The sequence below is a fragment of the Pseudochaenichthys georgianus genome, chromosome 9, assembly GCF_902827115.2.
Source record: "Pseudochaenichthys georgianus chromosome 9, fPseGeo1.2, whole genome shotgun sequence".
Taxonomy (NCBI): Eukaryota; Metazoa; Chordata; class Actinopteri; order Perciformes; family Channichthyidae; genus Pseudochaenichthys; species Pseudochaenichthys georgianus.
Genome location: NC_047511.1, coordinates 38094245 through 38109593, shown reverse-complemented (window position 1 = coordinate 38109593; position 15349 = coordinate 38094245). Strand labels below are relative to the sequence as shown.

At 43.6% G+C, this 15349-nt stretch overlaps 1 protein-coding gene across 3 annotated transcripts in view; it reads right to left on the bottom strand.

Moving 5' to 3' along the window:
- Positions 1-15349, bottom strand: part of emid1 (EMI domain containing 1) — a 57114-nt gene that overhangs the window by 4484 nt on the left and 37281 nt on the right. For all 3 annotated transcript variants that reach the window (XM_034090243.2, XM_034090242.2, XM_034090244.2), the window contains 11 exons: positions 9311-9400; positions 9142-9203; positions 8905-9037; positions 7406-7450; positions 7197-7304; positions 5001-5108; positions 2427-2516; positions 873-925; positions 716-778; positions 592-636; positions 325-369 (listed from right to left, as the gene is read on the bottom strand). In XM_034090243.2, the coding sequence (XP_033946134.1) occupies positions 325-369; positions 592-636; positions 716-778; positions 873-925; positions 2427-2516; positions 5001-5108; positions 7197-7304; positions 7406-7450; positions 8905-9037; positions 9142-9203; positions 9311-9400 (842 nt within the window). The remainder of the gene's footprint in view (positions 1-324; positions 370-591; positions 637-715; positions 779-872; positions 926-2426; positions 2517-5000; positions 5109-7196; positions 7305-7405; positions 7451-8904; positions 9038-9141; positions 9204-9310; positions 9401-15349) is intronic.

Below are 15349 nucleotides of genomic sequence, written 5' to 3'. Positions count from 1 at the left end.
AAATAAGGGTTAGACAGACACAGACAAATAATTAATCTTCAACAAAGGAATCTTAAAAGGTATTGTTATGTATTATATAAAAGCTAAAGTCAAGCCATTCCGTTCAGGCCCCGTCAACATGCACTAAAAAAAACTTGATTAAATGTATTATGTTAGTAGATTTCACATGACTGAATTAGGTTAGTCGAAAGCAATACTATTAAGTTGAACCTATTATTATTGCTTTCAATTAAACTAATTATGGAAAATCTGTTGACATAATACATGTAATTAAAGTCCTCCTGTTCAGGTCAACATGTGAAATACCCACAACTACTTTCTTACCGGCAAGCCCTTCACTCCTGGCTCTCCCTTTGAACCCGGTGTTCCCTGCAGAGAGATGTTACAACAGAAAAGGTTGAGCGATGAAAACGTTGCATCAGTTTCAATGACAGATGGCGCACGTTGCTGCTCGGTGTGGTTTGTAACGCTGCTGGTTAGTGTAGTTTACAGGAATATAACCAACTATGACATGTGTTGATGTTTCCCCCCCATACGCTCGTTTACTCGGGCCATAATCATGGCGGCAGCAGCAGGGTGGAGGTGGCTTACCGACTCGCCTCTGAAGCCCCTCTCGCCTTGGTAACCTAAAGGACCCTGAGAAACCAAAGGCATGTTGTTTAAGGATGTAAATGGAGACAACTGGAGAGTATCATGGAGCTGTGGGTGTACTCACTCTCTCCCCTCGCTCGCCCTTTGGCCCCACAGGGCCCAGCGCTCCAGAGGCTCCATGTTTACCCTGCATAGAGTCAGGAAGTAAATTAATTAACACAATGATGAATCTGACGGAGCTAAACTCAGTAAGTGCAGGACTCTGCTGTGAGTGAGCTTACATTCTGTCCTGATGGGCCGGGAAGTCCTACTGGGCCTCTGGGACCGGGTGGACCTGTGATACAGATAGAAACACTCATTTATTATTATTATCACTCTTTCTATATGTGTAAATGTCACTGCTGGTTCCATTGCTTTTACCAATCCTTAAACTGCAGACCCTGTTATTGTTTTTGAAAGCGTTTTATAACACATAGTATTATTATTTTAAGCTTCAAGTTATCATTTTGAAGATTTGTATTCAAATAAATACCTGTTTTTTACTATCTTTCGCCAAATGAATCAGGATAGGAATTTGATTAATTGCCAAGTAGATTTTCACATACAAGAATTTGCTTAGGTGAATAATGATGCACATACGCACAGCAAGAGTAAATAAGTACAAATAGAGCAAATGCACAAATATTATACTAACTAAAATAAAAACTTCCACCAAATACACAAAAAAAATCTGACCAATTCCTTTGAAAGAATATGTACAGTAGGTCTGAGTTAGGAGTGGAAGAGCTCTGCAGTTTTACAAAGGTGGAAGTATTATTAAGCAAATGGCAATGGAGCCTATGGCCCGATGAAAGCCTTTGCATTAGCAGTTTAACAAACTGGGTGATTGTGGCAGAATCTTCAGGAAAAATCACAAGCAGGCACTAATGGGACATCTGGAAGTGATATCCAAAATTACAGTTACCACCTATCGCCAGAGAGGCCGCCAAAGAACACAAAACAGAAATGTTTGAGATTGTAATTTAAGGTCCCATGTCATGCTTTTCCGGTTATTACCCGAAAAATCAAGAATGGACCAATCCGCGGACTTCCCCCCCCCACACACACACACACACACACACACACACACACACACACACACACACACACACACACACACACACACACACACACACACACACACACACACACACACACACACACACACACACACACACACACACACACACACACACACACACACACACACACACACACACACACACACACACACACACACACACACACACACACACACACACACACACACTCAATCTTTTCTCAGCTGCAGCTCCGCCGATTTCTCCTCCCTGAGACGGCGGGACGCGGCGAGGTTGTGAGTCAGTGTGAGCACACACAGAAACTCCCAGCCAGGCTGCGGGTGTGTGTGTGTTCGGGCTGGGTTTCGCAGGCGGCCACTGGGCTCATAGGGAGTGGGGGGGGCAGGAGCTCCAACAAGCCGTTTAGGACAGAGAGTGAATACACATACTTGACAGAGATGCTGTATGAGAAACCAATGTGCTTTTGGAAGACTGCACAATATAAATCTATTCTAATAGACCTCAACAATGGAATTATGATCAGTAGAAATGGCCGTGACATGGGACTTTTATAAAGTAACTTCCAGTGTGTGGACTCATCCTTGAGGGAGGCTTTGTGTTTGGTCACCTGGTTGACAACAAGTCTTTTTGCATAAACATTTTTTAAATTGCTTTTGACAAAGGAAAAATAAAACCGTTTAGGGAGATTTAAACTAACACAACACACACACAATATGAATAGTGATAGACACTCACCGACAGGCCCGGGGGGGCCCTGAGGACCTGGGACTGGCAGCCCTCGTGAGTCATGGAAAGTGTTGCTGTGGAAAGGGTCTTTCCTACGACCTGGAGTTGGAAAAACAAAATGTGCATTTAATGGGAGGTATTTTAGATTTGTATTACTGCACGACCTGTGTTCACCTGTATCATAAATGTATTATTCGATCAAATGTCTTGTTTTTGATTTGCTTTAAGGGATCATTGAGACTCAAAGGGGTTCTAATAATTGTCTTAAATGAGTTTCACCAAAGTGCACTTACCCTAAGACAAAAATTAAGAAATTATGTGAAAACAATGTAATGTTATTCTTTTTGTAAATGCAAGTTTGTATTTTGGGTATGCAGTCATTTTTGTGATACTGTACCTCCAGGCAATTCCCATAATCAATCCATGTTGGTAACATGTATGGATGTCGGAGGTTACCAAGGCATGATTTTGCCTGACAGTAACTTTCAAACTTTTGCACTTGTGATTTCATAAATGTAAACATGTGAATCCTACTTGTCAAAGCCTTTTGGAGTGTGATGATTTGCTCTTAGTTGTTGCTGTGGAAGTCCTGCTGTGAACGCTGTGACACAAAGCAACCCTTCATGTGTTGCTGCCTGAGTAGCTCGACTCTCCGTTACGGTAACCTCCAGAGGGCAGTATTCTCCAACTAATACTCTATGTTCAACTAATAACTTCAACAGGTTAGTAAACTTCCCTCAAATGTGTCCACAAAACTCTCAATAGTAGATATGTGTTCCAAATTCATTACAAACGAGTTTAATCAAAAACGTTTAATATATTCTGTGTGACACGACTGACTGGACGTCTACAACTAAATGAGAGGAAGAAGGTGGTGAAAGTTTCAGCTAGAGGAAGTTGTGCGGTCATTGGGTCATTTCATACCGACAGGAAACAGAGATCCAATCACAGCATGAGACAGGACACACGAGGAGGAGGAGGAGGAGGAGGAGGAGGAGGAGGAGGAGGAGGAGGAGGAGGAGGAGAGCTTTTAGCCAGAAAGTTCCTGCTGCCAGAATGTTGCACACCACTACTTGATGTGACAAAAACTGGGATGCCCTTTCTTTGTCTCCTTCTACACACTCTCTTGATTTCCTTTAAAGAATGCACTGAGATCTGTGGCTTAACCTATGGATAGAGATGGATAGATATATAGATATATAGATAGATAGAGAGATAGATAGATAAATAGATAGATAGACATATATTCAGAGGAGTATCTAAACACTGTAAAATATACAGAATACATTCAAATACTCTCCAATATACCAATCTGCTAAACATACAAACATAGTGTACTTTATACATTAAAAAAGTGTGTACAGCAGCTTGAGATATATCGTGTATGGCAGTCTGTTGCAGCAGCTCCCAGTGTGTGTGAACACTTTTACAAAGACTGAAATGAGACAACAATGCTCCTCCTCCCTACTTAACGTGGCTGCTGGGTTGGGAACCCTCTCCCGTTCAGCAGAAGGGAATTCCAACCTCCTGATGCAGGCCTACGAGCCAAATAAACCAGTGTTTTCTGAAGGAAGCTCAGCACGTCCCCGACTGTTACTTTGATGTGACAGAAATGGCTCTGAAATCATCGTGCCAACCTCAGCGTACCCACAGCTTCTCAACACAGGAACCCAGAGTTTACTAATCTGTGGACTGCATACTTTGTTTGGCCACTGAATCCACAAATAAAGCCCACCTTTGGGTTGACCTTGAAAGAGCCGACGCAGACCCCCATCTGTCGCTCACCCCCTGGCCTCAGCTGTCTGAGCGGCCTACATCTGGAAGCTGTTGAGTGACATCAGAGACGGACAGGTTCTCATCCCAGCATGTGAAGTCTGAGTCCATCTCAGCCTGCCTCTGCCTCCATTTAATACTCTCTGATTCTCTACTACTTGGCTGGTTGACAATGAGGGGTTGTAGGATTTACCACCAGCCTGTCTGTTTCTCATTTTCATTGTTTCTTTTGGTAATCAGCAGGCCTGAAATGTATGAGAGCTTTTATGCAGCAGGAGAGAACATTAATACCAGCAGTTCGCAGCTAAAAGTCTGAAAAACCTATATCATCCAGCCTGAACACAAAGGCTTTGATTTAATTAGTCTATCTATAGTCTATATGCAATTATACTGGTTTCAAGGCAAACTTAATTTTAAAAATTAAAGGGAAAGTGCCCTGTTTGTACACATCCAAGTTTGACATGTCTCGTATAGTACTACTGTTTAAATAAAACCTTTTGGGGCTCTGATACATTTCCCCAAGACATTTCACAAATGCTTGGTTGTAGAGTTGCATTGTGGGTAATGTAGGCAGCACCTTTTGACAAATGTTGGCGTCAGGTTTTGACAAAAAAGAACAATGTGTGCGTAAAGTCTGCTGCTACTGAATCAATTTCAACTTTTGTTTAACTGTCCATCACCAAAGGCAATGGCGTGTGGATGGAGTACTATTTAAAGACCCGTATTTATCACAAATATATACAAGAGTGCTTTTATCTATTTGCTGTGGAATTGGCGTCATAGTGAATGTGTGGAGTGTGTTCGTCTTACTCTGGTCTGGTTCTGGGATGTTGGCACTGGCCGGAGCTGGAGGGCCAGGAGGGCCTGGTGGGCCGGATAGACCCCTCTCTCCTGAGGGTCCTGATGGTCCACGGGGCCCTGAGAGAAGAAATGACAGAAACATCACTGTGGTGACCGAGATACTGGGCTCTAGCTACGTTAGATCATTACGTTTCGCTTAGAGAGGCACAGCACAACAGGATAATGATAAACGACTTTGGTTGATGTGATGATAGAAGGATAGACTATAACATAGACCAGAGAGGAAATAGATTAGATTAAGTGCCAATGATACTCTATAATCGTGTGTGTGTGGGTGTGTGTGTGTGTGTGTGTGTGTGTGTGTGTGTGTGTGTGTGTGTGCGTGTGTGTTCAGGGGAATACAATAAGCAGCTGGACAGAGAAGTGTATGAGCTGGCCAACTTTGTTCTTCTGTCTTTAAGCGAAGCAGGGTCTTTAATAGTCAGGGGCTTGGACCTGACTTTGTGACCTGCGTTAAACTCAAATAAACACCAATAAACTGCAGAGTGTTACTGGCACTGGTTTATTGTAAGCTAAATGCTCCCTGCTTACACACCGCAAGTTTTTTTTAAATGTGTGTGTGAGTAAAAACCTGTAGCTGGTACATGTGCCAGTTAAATAGTCCTTCCTCCAAGCCATCTTTATAAGGTGGGGAAAAAATCACCATAGCTACATCTGACCTCATAGTTCGGACTCTCCTGAGGTCATGCTGCCCCTAAACACCACCTCTTGCCCTCCGAAAGACCCAGACTCATCACCGCTCTGTTTATGTACCGATGCAACTGACAATGACAGTGCACTAATTACTGCTTTGAAAGATGATGTTATTACAGCTCTGATTCGACACCTCTGCGGGCCGTTTCCACTTAGCCTCGGTAAACACTGCCGCACGACCGTCTGTGTTTTGGCTGCATCGCGCTGACTGTAAGCTACAATCTGCGGCGCAGCGGTTACACGGCGATTCAAAGCAGCCCTTTAGAGTCTATGTGACATGTTGTGGGAAACAGTTAGCATTTTTTACTGCAACATAATGAATCCCTGTCAAAACATGGGACAACATTTGTAAAAACAACGTGATTCATCATAACGTACAATATCACTTCTACAAAGTTCACTCTCTTCCCAGCACTTCAGTAACCTCCGGCTCAAATGCATTTTGGTTTACATTTTCCATGACATTGGACCCATTCCAGTCGTGTGCTTATCTTTCTCTTTAAAGTGAAAAAAAACAGTTCAATAAAGAAAAACAGAGCTTCAGATGCAAGACATAGCTCTGGTTTGGGTACTTATGAAGTAATGGAGATAGAAAAAACAATAACACCACAGCCATATGGAAATCATAAAGACCTGGGATTTGTGTATATATCTCAGGTTCATTTCAGATTGAAGTCACATGGTGCTTCTCGGAGAGTGGGTTTGTATTTTAACTTCTACATCTCATCTTTACCCAGCAGCAGGCACAGAGGAGGGGTCATATGTTAGCTCGAGAGGAGAGGCACTCCCTTCACGATCCAGCGCAGAGAGAAAAGAGCCTATAGCAAGAGCAGATGTTGTGATAAATGTATTCTGTTATTTATTTGACCCTCATTCAATTCCCAGCTGCCTGTGGATTAACATTAAGCCCAACAGGTCATTTATTGTTTGTCAAAAACTAGGGAGCTCTAAATACACGGAGCAGGTTTATGATGCTGGTTGGTAAGCAGCACCCGTGTTGGGAATTGTATCTATAAATAAAGGCTTCTGCTAACCACAGAAAATAGCATTTTTAGAAACATTTAAACAAAGCCAAAGAACAAAAGACCCAAATTCCAGCATGTAACCATCAGACGGACATTCACCACTGGAGGGTTTGTGGGTCGACCGAGAGATTTAAAAGAAAGACAAATACTCTGCAGCAGGACACCACGGGCAGGCTTTTGTTGGAGACCTTGCTCTGATTCTTCCGCTCTTGTTTCAAGCGGTCTTTGGTCAACAGTGACTCATTCAAATGTCTTGTTATACGGACAATAGTTTAAATGGGCAGGTATACAACTATCTTGCACCGTTTTCTCAAAGACACACATATTTACAAGAAGCTCATTGACACACTGTGTCAACAACTACTACAAAACAGGTTCATTTGTTCCTTTCTGCTCTTGACTGTCTGCTAGCGGGGGGCTCTAGTACCTGCAGGTCCTGAGGATCCCTTGAATCCAGGGGCTCCAGATGGGCCCCTCCCCCCGGCCTCCCCCCGAGGCCCACTGGGACCTGGCAGCCCTCGAGACCCTGGCTTCCCTGAGAGGAAGAAAACAGTCATGAGTAATCATGAAGCCTTAACTGGTATACATCTTAAAAGGTTTTACATGCACTATAAGTCAACTACAGTTACAATGTACCTTCTCTGCCAGAAAGCCCATCTCTCCCCTTTTCACCCTGAGGACCTGCAAGGAAAACAGAGAGGTGATTTAATTAAGAGGTGCAGCTCTGTGGAAAAAGTCTGGGCTTCAACCACCTGGAGGGTCTTGGTGTAAATCCACTGGGGGATTAGGTAAAACTCTCCAGAATTCGAGAAAAGACTTTGAATTCTGTGTTCATGTCATCCATGGGGCTTATATTTCTGTTAAAGCAACTCATCTCAACTTAACATTTTCACTCATTGAAGAAAAGCAACGATTGTTTGTATAATCTAAAAGGTATTATCCATTCATTTTGACTCAGCTAATGGATTTCTAACAATGATGGCTGGTTGAATTATGGCCTTTGTTAAAGAAATTATGAATTAAACGTCTCTGAAATAATACCTTTAAGAGACGTCACTTGACTCAGTGTGGGTTGCTTCTAAAATAATTACAATGAAACTCTGGAGGTGAGGAGTTAGAGAGAAGGCACTTTACCTGACCTCGTACGCCGCTAGTCTGTGGTCGAGTTGCATTGTGGGTAATGGAGGCGCTAGGTTTTGACAAGGTCTAAAAATAAGGCTTGTGTATTCTATTGAAAGAATTGAATAAGTGATAGCTGGTTTGATTTTATACAAAGCCATAGACTGCACTTATTTTCCACAGAGATGGACTATTTTATCTACAAATGAACACATCAGAGACACTTTAAAGGTGGGGTAGGTAAATTTGAGAAACCGGCTCGAGATCGCTAGAATCTGAAAATACACAACCGGAGAAAATCTGCCACTTCCTTATAAAGCCCCTCCCCCAACACACACGAACGCGCACATGACCAATGAGGGCACGAGATAAGTGTGTGCCCCGATGGAAGGCTGACAGGCAGGTAGGCCTTCTACAGATGAAATGTATGGATTTTTTGTCAAAGCACTTCAGATATTCATTGCTATCGGGATGTTAAGAGCATTCCATTTCTGAAACGTACCTACCCCACCTTTAAAGATTGTATAATCTTGTAAAATATCTTCATGGGGTGGCTATAATAACTGAGTAAGACTGTTGGATAAACACAAGTAATGGAAATGAATACTCTCTCCTTAACGTGTTGTGACAGTGCAGCAGGGTTAGTGAACTCTTGCAGTGCTGGGCTGGACTCCAGGAGAGGAGAGAGAGAGAGAGAGAGAGAGAGAGAGAGAGAGAGAGAGAGAGAGAGAGAGAGAGAGAGAGAGAGAGAGAGAGAGAGACTTTCCTGCTTCAAGTGTCTCACACAGCCACAGAGCGCTGAAAGTGAGCAGCACAGTCAACTTTTTTTTGCTAGAGGAAATGAGCATGTATACGGTAGAGGAAATAGGATATGAGCAGATGGAGCAGGTAGAGCACAGACAAAGAGTTGCTGCTCACTGAGAAAAAGCTGCATGGAGGGATTTCTGACTCAATTATCCAAGCACAAAACGTTTTACCTTGAAACATATGAATGCATGGCAGCGTGATATCCATACCTGCAGGTCCCTGCTCACCAGGAGCTCCCTGAGCCTGCACAGCACCAATCAGTAATGAGGCCTCTGGTGCAGTTCCTCCTTTAACCTGAGGGGGGCGCTGTGATACGGCGGCCGGGACAGTGAGTAATTGGACCTGGTGAAGCAAGACATAAAACAAGTGTGTGGCAATTAAACAATGTTCGTGTTAAATGTTTCATATCTCAGAGATGTGGGGCCTGTGGCTGAAAGAGTCCAAACCTTGGCCTCCAGAGAGCTCAGCCGGTCAGTCAGAGCTGTGATTCGGCTGCAGTTCAGGCAACCTAAAAAACAAATGAAATGTTTTCTTTACATTCAGACATGTAAACACGTAGTGCACCTTTGCTGTTGTGTTGTTAAGTCACAGCATTAACGTGTCCACAGGTCTTACTAGAGATGGGCTCTCCTGTGCGTGCAGGCGGGCGGCGGAGCGTTGAAGGTTTCCTCACCGCCTCTTGTGCTACAAGCTGGCTCCCTGCATCTGTAACAGAAGATAAAGATAGAGAAACGTGTCACCTCTATGGCAAATTATAGTGATTTATCAAAAGCAATATCTTTAGATCGTGGGTTGATACTTTCAAGCATATGGCAACTGCTGATTGTAAAGCAATTTGTTCGTTCAGGTACAATGTAGGCGCAGTTCATTTAACACACAACGCAACACAGCAAACACTCCAAAGATACTGTGCTGTGGGTTTTATGAAGATGTTTCAGAGTGGAAGATACCAGAAACCAACTCTTTGTAGTTTCTGTGTGTAGGTGTATATCCTTCATGTGAGCCTCTTACTGTTGGCTGACAATACTACCGAGTAAATAATAAAGAAAAGATCAAAATGGAAATCCACGAAGACAGTTCTGCCTGATACATTTCCAAGAGACAAACGGTGTGTGTTGCATCATTGCCAAGTGGCCTTGTTTCTTTCTGGAGTATACAATCACAAAGCCCGTGAGAGAGGGAGTGTAAAGACAAACAATCGTTGCCTTGTGCTGAGAGAATGGGCAGTTTCCGCTCGCATTCTGTCTTGCCTTCATTTTATGAAGTGTGGGAGTTTGTGTCCCTGGGTGGGTTCTGGATGTTTTGAATGGGCAGACCTTTGTGGAAAAGCTAGACGGACTTCTTTGTCTGGCCTGGTCTGGCTCTGGTCGGCCCAGGTGCTTCTGATACAAACAAGAGGCTGGGTTCAGCACCTCATTAGCCACCAGGAAGCACGTCTTTGCCATTCAGTGGCCGCGGTCAACGCCAAGTGTCGTACTAAAAGAAGCCATGAAATAGCACCTGCTAGCACCGAGCCGGAGAACATTAGTCTTCCTAGACAGCCTCACAACATCAGAGGACCACAGATGGAAATGAGCTATTAGCTATGATCTGGCATATTGCATCTCTTCTCTTTGCTGAGATTAATGTTTTTGCATGCATGGTCCTTCTATAAATAAACAAATAAATATCATGATCCAATCTGTATCCACGGCAGACCCAGGAAAGGCAAATGGAGAGCTTATTGTCACGAAGAAAAATAAACGTTTGGGAACTTAAGACCGGAGAGCATAACGGGGGGAGTGATTACCGAAAGAGGGGGGAGAGAGAGGGCAAGGGAGGAGTATGAAAAGTACAGAGAACACATGGTTTAGGGTAAATTGAGACCCCTTCAATAACTCCCCCCCTCAACCTCTGCTCATGATTTCACTGTTTGGGGTTCCTGGATATTTCTCAGAGGATTATAAGTGTAGATGGATTTAAAGCATGCAGGACCTGAGACTGAGATGTCATGGCATCCGCTGGAGATTTGAGAAAACTCTCCCACATTTTGATAGCAGTGGACGTTGAGAACACACACTTTGATATGCTTTAAGATCATCTACAGCACACTTTAGTCCACATGGGGAATACTGCAGGGACACAGAGAGGGAGGGTGTGTGTGTGTGTGTGTGTGTGTGTGTGTGTGTACATGCTGGAGCTCATATAGATAGCTGCATTCAATTACAAAGGGGGCTCAGGAAGTCTAGCTCTCCCCCTCGAGAGTAAAGAACATTCAAGCGACAAGATCCCCTCACCCACACTAAAGCCACACACACACACACACACACACACACACACACACACACACACACACACACACACACACACACACACACACACACACACACACACACACACACACACACACACACACACACACACACACACACACACACACACACACACACACACACACACACACACACACACACCTTCTGGTTTGACACAAAAAAGTTCAAGTCCTGCAGGAACCCTCTCTTCTTCAGTATCTCCTGAGTGACAGCTAATGACACTGTGTGTGTGTGTGTGTGTGTGTGTGTGTGTGTGTGTGTGTGTGTGTGTGTGTGTGTGTGTATTTAGGGCCTGTAGAAAGAGGATGCATCGGATGCCTCGAGTGGTATCCATCCCTCTCTTGGCCAACAATAACATCATCACAGTTAATGAATGTCCCCTGATAGACGCGGGTCATTGTATCCTCTCTTTGTTCTCAGTGGGCTAATTGCCCCAGAGGGGGGTGGTCGTAGAAATGTGTGAACGTATCTGACCTTTTGCCCCCATGTTGCACTGGGCCCTAATAACTGAGCTCTTCACTGGAGAAAAACCCCGCAGAGAGTTCAGTGGGCCAGAGGCCGTCCTGACATCAGCTCTGTCTCTCTCTCTCTCTCTCTCGCTCTCTCTCACACACACACACACACACACACACACACACACACACACACACACACACACACACACACACACACACACACACACACACACACACACACACACACACACACACACACACACACACACACACACACACACACACACACACACACACACACACACACACACACACACACACACACACACACACACACACACAGTTTCATGATTTGTTTTCAAACACTATAACTAATCTCTGCCCCTGTTGGTGCCATATTCTCATAAGCAAAATGAAGAAGATACGAAAGAATGTGAAGTGCAGAAGGTTATCTTTTCAAATGTTATAATGAGTGTGTGTATTCAGGCGTTCATGCTAGGACTGTTCATGTCGTTATAAGAACATAATTATATCCACAGCATATTGTGTATTGAGGTATTTTGCTGCAGCAGCAGGACTCAGGACTCTGGCAGTGGCAGATAAGCTTGGAAAAGGCAGCTTAGATGAAGCAGAAACCCTTTTTGTGACTGAATCTAAATTAAAGTCTATGGTGGAGCTCTGAAGCCACACAAGGTTAAGGGGAGCTCCTACCCCGACAGGAGTTTCTCTCTGAACACCGAGGGTCAGTAAACTAGCTTAACTCTTGTATTGTTTATATATATCGAGTCACATCAATGCTCCGCTCGCAGTCTGCTATATGTTGAATCACACAACACCGTTCAGATCCAGCTGAGAAAAACTGCCGCTCACATGAGGTGTTAAATGTGTCTTAATTGTCTTTAACTTGTGATTATATTATATTTCCTTCGCATACAGGATAAAACTTCAAATAACACAAAGTATTACAAAAAGTGAGACATGGCGACAGTGCAGACAGAAAGAGTGTGAGTGGTTGCTCGCCTCGGTAATAAACGTTGTTTGACACACTTATACCCGTTAAGTGTAAACTGGGACAGCTACATTTTCATTAACGACAAGCTCTTACTATTATACCATTATATTATCATTACGGGAGTTTTATTTCAAAACTTGTATTATTGGCCCTTTAAAACCAACTACAAACTGAGGTGTCTGTGTGTGTGTGTGTGTGTGTGTGTGTGTGTGTGTGTGTGTGTGTGTGTCTGTGTTTGTGTCTGTGTGTGACAGTGCACATGACAATCACACACAAACACACAACTGTATTATGGGTTAATTATTTCTTCAGTAATACTCTCCCAGTGAATATAAACCTCTACCAACTGGAGCCCTTTAACACACATCTCCTCGAAGCTCACCACCATGTATCTGGTCGACTGCAGAGAGGTTCAGCAGCTTGCACTCAGACAGTCCTCAAGGAGCGACATGCATCTGAAAGTCAGACTTCTGTTGTCGTTCCATATGCTCTGAGATACAGTGCAGAGGGCCTGGCAACACACACATTAAAACACACACACACACACACACACACACACACACACACACACACACACACACACACACACACACACACACACACACACACACACACACACACACACACACACACACACACACACACACACACACACACACACACACACACACACACACACACACACACACACACACACACACACAGCAGAGTGCAAGGTCCTGATCCATCTCTGTCGGGTCAATTAGCTGAGCTCAGCACTGCAGCATCATTAGTGTCCGGGTGCTGACAGCCAACCAGGGGAGGCGTTTATCTCTGTCTCTGCACTGCCTAGCGCGCACACACGCGCGCGCACACACACACACACACACACACACACACACACACACACACACACACACACACACACACACACACACACACACACACACACACACACACACACACACACACACACACACACACACACACACACACACACACACACACACACACACACACACACACACACACACACACACACACACACACCTCGAGCTGAAGCCAAGCTAAGCAATGTAGTCCCTCAGAACATATGTTTGCTAAGCCAGCCGTTTCTTTAGCCTATTTCTCAATGCAAAATAAACAGATTGAGATGATTTGATCTGGGTGTCGTTTCATTTTCTCTCTTCGTCTTTTTTTCTCTTAAAGTCCTTTTCCAAAAACGAACTTCATGAGTAATCATACATGACTCCTGAAGATAGTTGATCAATGGTTCAAAGGGCTTTATTGTCATATGAACAGCGAGTGTAGATATGCAAAGACAAACTTCAGCCACAGGCTCTATGTTGTTTAATGTAACTAAAAATGATAGGCATGAACACGTTCTACATGATGTGGGATCCAGATGTCGAAACAACAATGTGATAATCCTTCAATTATCAGTTCTCTGGGTCTTCAGGACAGGTATTTCACGATGTGGCTGTATCTATGTCTTTTCCTCATTATATACCGTATGTTAACTATCAGCTCAATTCATGCATGCTGCGGATAGACACAGCCCTGTACTGTGAAACATGCTCTCAGGGATTTCCGTACAGTTAGTTATGTACATAGATGTTTACGTTTTGGAAACAGAGCACTATTATCAGATCAGTTCTATGTATACGCAGATGGGCTGAGCGAGTAAAACTGCTTTAAGTTGAAATAATTTGGATATTCTATACTGATTGCTTACTTAAAATGCTGGTGGATTAATTTTAAGCTCAGTTGGTATTCTATTACATATATATTTAAAGCAGACCATGTGCAACCTCCACCTCCCAAACAGCTGACGGGGCTCTGCACAGTGCAGACCTGCATCTGAACCCCAGAGTTTACTGTGCTTTCCCAGGGTCTCAGCTTTCTTTATTGGGTGATTGACTCAGAGGGTGGGACACACTTCATCATTTCCTTCCTTTTCAGCCTGAGAGTGGAGCAGCCCACACACTGGACAGGTTCAACTGTAATTACAGGTGAGAAGGAAACGCTGCATGCCTTAACAATTGGTCACATAATTGATCCCAGAGTAAGGTAGGCTGAGCGAGACTGAGTCCTTACCTACGGACCGCGTTGCAGTTGAAAACAAGTGCATCGAGGAAGCCGGTCTACATCTGCTCTGGTTTACAAGTCTAGGTGAGGTGTTGCAGAGACCTGCTGCAAATAAAACATAGCTTCAGCCCGCGGGACCCTGAGGTGAGAGCGTCAGGGTCAGGGAGACTCTCACCTCGTGCACACACACACCTCACCTCATCAGTCAGCACAGACACTTAGCGTGGGGCAGCACACACTCGCCACACCACCCCACAGAGCTAGACCTCCATCAGTCACTACCAAGGATGGAAATAATTAATTAGATTTAGCCTGGTTAATGTACCCGAGGAGATGATTTATGTACTTGTACGTTCAGTAATTGTGTTTTAGTCCCTTTAAGTGTTTAGAGTAGTTCACATAAAGAGGAAGAATAAAATGGCTAGATTTAAATGTTTATTTTGTGCTCTTTACAGATAGTAAGTTAAACTACCTCAACCAAGCTGATACAATATGTATTATAAACTGTGTTACACTTTTAAAATGTTAATTGACTGATTTGATATTTTAATGTCATTACTAACATACACAGTAACATTTACTGTAAAGTAATTGTTACTTTTAAAATGTATATGAAATACATAAAATAAGTAGCTGCACCTTCACTTGAGAAAGAAGTCACACAAGTGAAATATCTTCTTGTGTGAAGATATTTCTACAATTTTTCAGCATGGTGCACACACACACACACACACACACACACACACACACACACACACACACACACACACACACACACACACACACACACACACACACACACACACAC